At 42.0% G+C, this 8,138-nt stretch overlaps 1 protein-coding gene across 4 annotated transcripts in view; it reads left to right on the top strand.

Annotated features, from left to right (window-relative positions):
• Nucleotides 1-6,231, top strand: part of C15H12orf73 (chromosome 15 C12orf73 homolog) — an 8,897-nt gene extending 2,666 nt beyond the window's left edge. For all 4 annotated transcript variants that reach the window (XM_034643441.1, XM_011220045.3, XM_011220046.3 and 1 more), the window contains exon 3: nt 5,756-6,231. In XM_034643441.1, coding sequence (XP_034499332.1) covers nt 5,756-5,851 — 96 coding nt within the window. In that variant the 3' untranslated portion in view covers nt 5,852-6,231. The remainder of the gene's footprint in view (nt 1-5,755) is intronic.
• The last annotated feature ends 1,907 nt before the right edge of the window (nt 6,232-8,138 follow it).

The following is an 8,138-nucleotide window of genomic DNA, read 5'->3' as shown; positions in this document are numbered from 1 at the left end:
ACACAAGCAGGGGGAGTGGGAGAGGAAGAAGCAGGCCCATAGCGGAAGAGCCTGATGTGGGGCTCGATTCCACAACGCCGGGATCACGCCCTGAGCCGAAGGCAGACGCTTAACCGCTGTGCCACCCAGGCGCCCCAAAGTATCTCTTTCTTACCAGCAGGGACTGCTTCTCTTTTGAGTTCTAGGGAAGTATCAGGGATACCTAGCGGAGACAGAAAGGGGTAAGAACCTTCCACAGAAATGCAGTTAGGTCATTCGCTCCAGCGGAATAGACATCAAGCAGGCGTTACAAAGGAAGGAGTAAGAACCTTCCACAGAAATGCAGTTAGGTCATTAGCTCCAGCCAGCGGAATAGACATCAAGCAGGCGTTACAAAGGAAGGAATGCCTGTGATTTGCCCCTGGGAAATTGACCTTCGATTCACCCATCTCATTATAAGTAGGAACATGCAAGGTTGTTACCAGCAGCTGCTTCGACTTTGGGAAGAGGCAGCATGAAGCCAGCATCTCTGGAAGGACTGTACTGAAGGGTCGCAGGCCACTTCGTCCTTATTGGGCAGTGGCATCAGCAGTGGGGTACCTCTGTAGGGACCTGAAGGCCAGGGCTGGCCAGTTACGTGTAGGATGCTGGATGCTTTACTAACATTTAAGGAATTTATGTTCTTTTCCTGCGTCTGTTGGTATTGTTCTAGCAACGACTGACGCTGTTGTAACAACCGCTGGCCTTTGTTGGAGTCTTTCAGTCTTTACAGCTAGAAGGCCTGGGTGGAGTCCAGGGCAGAGGAGGCCCGATGGCTGCCTAGAATGTGTGGTCAGTGCTGTCTTAAGGGAGGAGCATTAAGGATGCTTTTCCTAGTTGTCCAGCTCAGCTACTCGGGATAGGAATGGAGGCAAGGACTCAAGGCAAGTGTTCCGTCCTGGAATACAAAGTGTGCTTTTGCTTGAGCTTCCCTTTGCATTTCCATTTACTTTCGCATTACTTTTACTGATTCTGTTTTCCTTAATTTATAATCTACTTATCATTGAAGGCATAGTCAAAAAAATGCAGTCTCAGTGATGAGGAAAGACGTTAAGGTTTGAAGCTGATGGCCAAGAAAGAATTCTTGTGACGTCTTTGTTGCAAAAAGGTGGTTTTATTAAAGCTTGGAGATGGGACCCGTGGGCAGGAAGAGCTGCATTGGGGTCATGAGGAGTGGTCCATTATGTACTATCAAGATGGGAGGGGGATAGGGATAGTGTAGCCTCCTAGGTATGTTGGAAACAAGGTTTCCAGGATCCTGAGGGGGCTGGGTATTGTCAGGGAAAGGTCATTTATTACTTCTTAGTAAAAACTCAGTCATGAGACTCCTCAGATGTATACAGATGGGACATATGCTTGGGCGATGATTGCTAACATGTATCTTGGCGGCGGGGGGTGGGGGTGCGGGCAGGTGGGTAGAGATAAAGGAAGTTTCCAAAGGAATTTTTGTATGTTAAAGTAGACTTACAGGATCCTGGGGGTTGGGCTAAGATTGCCTCTTGCCCTTAGCAAGGTAGTAACATCAAGGCAGCTGAGTCCCTAGAGGAATGTCACTCGGCCTGTTTCAAGGACTTGTCAGTGGGCTGTAGATAGTAAGGGAATTTAACTTTTCTTTTGCCTTTGTTTCCCACATCATTAGGATTCATTTTATTTTATTTAAATATTTTATTTATTTATTTGTCAGAGAGAGAAAGAGCACAAACGGGGAACAGGAGGCAGAGGGGGAAGCAGTTTCCCCGCTGAGGAAGGAGCCTGAGACTGGACTCGGTCCCAGGACCTTGGGATCATGACCTGAGACGAAAGCAGATGCTTAACTGACTGAGCCACCCAGGCACCCCAGGACTCATTTTAAAGTGTTCATTTTTGGTTGTCTCCAGACATACCCACATACACACAAATTGCAATTTTTAGAACCTCTACTGACATTAACTTTTGATGTCAGAAAACTTACTAGTCTTTTAAAAAATTGACTAAATATTTACTATATTTAGTAAATAAAAGTGCTATTTTTCTGAAGCGGGAGAGCTAGGTTCTTGTCTTACAGAGTCAAAGAATGAATCTCGCAGACAAAGGAGAGTGAGTAAAGCGATAAGAGTTTTTATTAAGCAAGAGTACAGAAAATAAAAAGCTCTCAGGAGCGAGAGGGGCCCAACAGGGTTGCCACTGAGGGCTTTTAGGAAGGCTAAAGAGGGAACTTAAATCTTTCTGACTTCTCTGCAGGTAGCACCATTGATTAAGGACTAGTGATAACATCTTTAATGACTTACTTGTTTTTAGGGTCTAGTTATTTTCTGTTGATCACAGGAGACTGTCATAAATAAGACTGCCTCTTGGATACCTAGGGCAGGGTGGTCTGTAGTATTCCCTTATCTCTGGTTTCCTTACACCTCCACATTTTGGGGGTTTCTGTGAGCCCGATCACATAGGCAGGCCCCTATCTCTCCCTACCTAACCCTGCCTGTCCCTTACTCATTTCTTTTAATAAGAGTTGAAATGTCTGGGCGCCTGGGTGGCTCAGTTCTCTGTCTCTCCCTCTGTGGGCTTGAGCTCACACTCTCTCACTCTCTCTCTCAAATAGATAAATAAATAAATCTTAAAAAAAAACAGGTTGAATTGTCATTTTAGCTTTGTATTGTATTGGCGAGTCAGGTTACTCCAGATGTGTCTGTGTGTGTGTGTGTGTGTGTGTGTAGTTGTATATACTTTATAGAAATTTGAAACATGCTATTATTGTATTTTATTTTTTATTTTTTAAAGTTTTTAATTCCAGTTAGTTAACACACAGTGTTATGTTAGTTTCAGGTATAGTATAGTATACTATATTTTATAGGGCTTTGTGACTTCATATAATTTCCTTTTGTGACCCTGGGGGAAAAGATATTTCTAAATTACTTAGTTTCCACAGTTTAATGAATATGAAACAAGTTACATTCATTCTTTTTTTTTTTTTAAAGATTTTATTTATTTATTTGACAGAGACAGAGACAGCCTGAGAGAGAGGGGACACAAGCAGGGGGAGTGGGAGAGGAAGAAGCAGGCTCCCAGCGGAGGAGCCTGATGTGGGGCTCGATCCCATAACTCCAGGATCACGCCCTGAGCCGGAGGCAGACGCTTAACCGCTGTGCCACCCAGGGGCCCCAAGTTAACATTCATTCTTACTCTAAAGGGATTGGAATGTCAAAATCCTAGGACTAGTTTTAAGATAGGAAATTGTCTGACAAGTTACTCTGGCTTTTATTCCGGTTTCCATCACTGATTTTTTTGGAAAGTCATTCTCACTTGAAAATGAGGGTTGTGCTGTGAAGCGCATCTCTTAGCTGCCTACCTCTCCTATGACCCCGGCCCCAAACCCCACATTCTTTCCTGAACTATTTTATTTCTTTAGGATTAACTAGTTGTTAGACGAAAGAATAAAATGAGCCAGATCAAGGTGTTTGAACTTCAGGCATTGAAAAGCTATAGAAGCTTTCTGATGTGAGTGAAATTATGCCAGAGTTATCTTGCAGTTTTATATAAAGTAATCTGAGTAAAGCTTTTATTTCTCCAATCTTAGGAGCTTATAAGGGTCCTGAGCAAAAGTCTGTTGATTTATTCATCCAGCACCGTTTTTTGCCTGCCTTTTATAATGAGGGGCATTCCATAGGGTTGTAAGAAATAGGGAGGAAATTACGACGTGGCCGCTTTCCTCAGGACTGCAGTGTGTAAGCTGAGAGCTGATAGGAACAGATTCGCACCTGAATCATTATGAACAGTTCCACTCGGATGTGCAATGGGCATGTTCGAAACTGAGCGGGCCTTCCTCCAGCAGACCTGCTCTTCTTGAAGTCTTGCCTGTCACAGTGGGTGGTGACTCCATCGTTTCTGTTGTTCAGGCCAAAGCCTAGGAGTCCTCTTTAACTCCTCTCTCATACTGCACACAACAGCAATTCCCACTGGCTGATCTGAAAACTATATCCAGAATCTCACTGCTTTTTACCACATCCATTGCTACTACCCAGTTCAAGCCACTGTCAGCCTATGTCTCACCTCAGTTTCTGTGTTTCTGCCTTCCAGCCTTTCTCTCCTGCAGGCTTTTCTCGACGAAGCCACTGTCTTCTTTTTTTTTTTTTAAGATTTTATTTATTTGACAGAGATAGAGACAGCCAGCGAGAGAAGGAACACAAGCAGGGGGAGTGGGAGAGGAAGAAGCAGGCTCATAGCGGAGGAGCCTGATGTGGGGCTCGATCACATAACGCCGGGATCACGCCCTGAGCCGAAGGGAGACGCTTAACCACTGTGCCACCCAGGCGCCCCCCACTGTCTTCTTTTTATGCTTGAGTCAGGTCATGTCATTTTTCTGCTCAGAACTCTCCAGGGATTGGGGCGCCTGGGTGGCTCAGTCGTTAAGTGTCTGCCTTTGGCTCAGGGTATGATCCCAGAGTCCTGGGATCGAGCCCCACATCAGGCTCCTCTGCTAGGAGCCTGCTTCTTCCTCTCCCACTCCCCCTGCTTGTGTTCCCTCTCTCGCTGACTGTCTCTCTCTTTGTCAAATAAATAAATAAAACCTTAAAAAAAAAAAACACAAAAATCTCTCCAGGGATTATATACCTTCTAGTCCCTTCCTAACCTCTTGTTAAATACTTTATACCAGCTGTGCTGACCACCTTGCTTTTCCTTGCACATAAGGGCACATTTCTGCCTTAGGTCCTCTGCATTTGTGGTTTCTGCCTGAAACACTCTTAGATACCCACACGGCTGGTTTTCTCATCCTCCTTCATGTCTTTGTGTAGAAGGGAGCTTTTCAGACAATAAGCACATGACAAAATGCTCAGCATCATTAACCATCAGAGAAATGCAAATCAAAACCACAACAAGATACCATTTCATCACCACTATAATGGCTATAATTAAAAAACAGCTCATGACAAGCGTCAGTGAGGATGTAGAGAAATTGGAACCCTCATACAATGCTGCTAGGAATGTAAAATGGGACAGCTGCTTTGGAAACCAGTCTGGCCGTTCCTCAAACAGTTCAACATAGAGTCATAGGACTTAGCGATTCCACATCTTGGTTTGTACCCAAGAGAAATGGAAACATAGGTCCACACAGCCTTCTTGTACACAGGTTCATTTAAGTGGAATCATACGATATGTGGTCTTTTGTGACTACTTTCTTTCACTTTGCATGTTTTCAAGGTTTGTCCCATGTTGTCAAATATATCTGTACTTCATTTCCTTTTAGGACAGAATAATATTCCATCATAAGGATAGCGGGGCTGGATCCCAAGTCCCTGGGATCATGACCTGAGCTGAAGGCAGCTGCTTAACCGACTGAGCCACCCAGGCACCCCAGGCACTTACTGTTTTTGAACAGTAACGACTTGATTTGAAATCTATTCAAAATGAATTGATTCCCAGTACTTGTTTTCTGTGCCAGGTACATGGTAGAGACTCAGTGAATAGTGCAGGAATGAATTTCAGATTGTGGAAAGCTTTATTAAGATCTGTGATCTGTCAGTTAATATTGATAGAAACTCCCCCTCTATGAGTCCTGAAATGGTAGAGACGCAGCCTGGATAATAGAGTCATGTAAGCTATGGGTTAGAAACGGACTGAGATGGGCCACAGGCTCTCACTATAAGGATTTATCATTGAGTGCACAGGGACTTCTGTTTTTTTTTTAGTTTTTACTTTCAGGTCACACTGAATTACAGTCTAAGAAAGCACTGGCATCTATGTTGTTTTGTTTTTTTGATAGACAATACCTGAAATTCCACCAAAGCCTGGAGAACTCAAAACAGAGCTTTTGGGACTGAAAAAGAGACAACACGAACCTCAAATTTCTCAGCAATAGAAACCTCAAAATACTCAAGTCTGCCAAGAACTCCGTGAATAATATTCTAAGTATTAAATTTATATTTTTAACATTTATTGAGTCAGACCAGTTGTCTTTAAGCACCTAGTGCAATGCTCACTGCAGGAGGAGGCGCCCAGGTGTTAACTGATGCACTGAGATTAAATATGGATTGACCAGTGTCTCTTGAAAACTGCCAAAGTTTGTATCATCAGCTTTTTGAATGTGGTTGAATACTCAGTCTTGAATATCATGTGAGAAAGAATATTTACAGTGTTTCCTGCCCTTATAATTCTGGTTTATCACTCTGAATAAGCTTGACTATCATGGCAGATGGGAATTATAAATTAGCTATAATAAAAGTGTCATTGGCAATGAAAGCTTATGGTGTGAAGTTAATATTTCTCTAAAATTGGAAAGTGCTATTTGTACTAAACTGAATTGAGTTGAAATATTTAAAGTTTGAAGTTCTTTTGGAATTGTGTACTTCACAAAATCATAACAAATGTCACTTGGACTATCACAAGTTCTTTATCCCCAAATTCGAGAAACCATATTACCATGTAGTTATTCTTATAAAATATATTTTAAAATAACTGAAAAGCTTAAATGAGTTTTAACTCCCCAAAGATGTTGAAGTCCTAACCCCCAGTACCTGTTAATGTGACCTTATTTGGAAATAGGAGTCCTGCAAATGTAATGAAGTTAAGATGGGGTCATTGGGTGGGTCACTAATCTAATCTGACTGGCGTCTTTATAAGAGGAAAACGCCATGTAAAGACAGACGACGGGGAGAGCACAGTGTGACATCAGATCAAAGACTGAAATGATGTAAGCCAGGAATTCCAGGGATGGAGAGCCAAAAATTAATAGTACTAGATTATTCCTTAATAAAGCTGTGGGTAAAAAACCACCAAAGATAGACCAGTTGCAAGGTGTTTGATCATTAAATTAGGTCAAACAGGGTTGTGCAAGGTGTTTATGACATAGCTGCTTGTTTTTACCCAAAACTGAGGGAGTAGGATGCTAAGCTTCCTGCTTGAAACAGTGTACACGCAGAATTTGCAACTGGAGAACGCTGAGGAGCAAGTTTCAGATGCTATTAATGTAATGCAATTCGATGGCTTTAATTTCTATATAACCGTCTTTATTAAAAATGGTAATTTATGATGGCCAAAAAATTGGAAACACATATTATGAAAAATAGCTAATACAGCGTTGTATCATGAAAGGAAGCTATGTCTTAACACAGCATGTTTCCCTGTGACTGAGCTCCCGTTTTATTTTTTTTAAAAAGATTTTTATTTATTTATNAGCTAATACAGCGTTGTATCATGAAAGGAAGCTATGTCTTAACACAGCATGTTTCCCTGTGACTGAGCTCCCGTTTTATTTTTTTTAAAAAGATTTTTATTTATNTGTTTCCCTGTGACTGAGCTCCCATTTTATTTTTTTTAAAAAGATTTTATTTATTTATTTTGACAGAGAGAGAGACAGCCAGAGAGAGAGGGAACACAAGCAGGGGGAGTAGGAGAGGAAGAAGCAGGCTCCCAGTAGAGGAGCCTGATGTGGGGCTGGATCCCACAACGCCCGGATCACGCCCTGAACCGAAGGCAGACGCTTAATGACTAAGCCACCCAGGCGCCCCTCCCATTTTATTTCTTATAAAGGAAAAGAAACAGGTTTTTAAAGAGACATTCAAGTAAATTAGCTTTCAAAGTGATTATTGCAAACTAAGCCTAGAAAAATAGCTTGGGGAGAAGTAGGACACATACAACAAACAGAAATACAAGAAGCCCAGAAAAAGGTCCTAAATTATCGGGAAAATCTAGTCCCTAGTAACAATTTATAGTACATAAAATTGGTTTCCATAAAGTTTTCTCTTACACACATGGTCTATGAATATACAACTCAGGTTTTCTCTCCCTAGCCATTTAAGAAATAGACCACCATTTGTGAAATTAGAGAAACCTGTTTCTTCCATAAATAATACATTTCAAAAGAAGTGATTGCTTGATGAGGGTCATCAGTATCTGCAGTCACCTGTATGGGATTACGGGTGTTTTGAAAGCCTTATTTTGGAGTAACTCTAGATTTACAGGAAAACTGCAGAGATAGTAGAGCCCCAATGTCCCCTCTGTTTCCGTGAATGCTGGTCCACAGGTCAAAGCCGAAGAACCATGAATTATACTCCATACTAAATTTTACCAGTTTAACCCAGGCAATTAAGGTGCCTAGTTGCCATATCTCCTTCAATCTCTTTCTATCCTTGGTTTTGAACTTGAAA

The sequence above is a fragment of the Ailuropoda melanoleuca genome, chromosome 15 (assembly GCF_002007445.2).
Source record: "Ailuropoda melanoleuca isolate Jingjing chromosome 15, ASM200744v2, whole genome shotgun sequence".
NCBI classification, from domain to species: Eukaryota; Metazoa; Chordata; class Mammalia; order Carnivora; family Ursidae; genus Ailuropoda; species Ailuropoda melanoleuca.
This window is presented reverse-complemented; position numbering and strand designations above follow the sequence as displayed.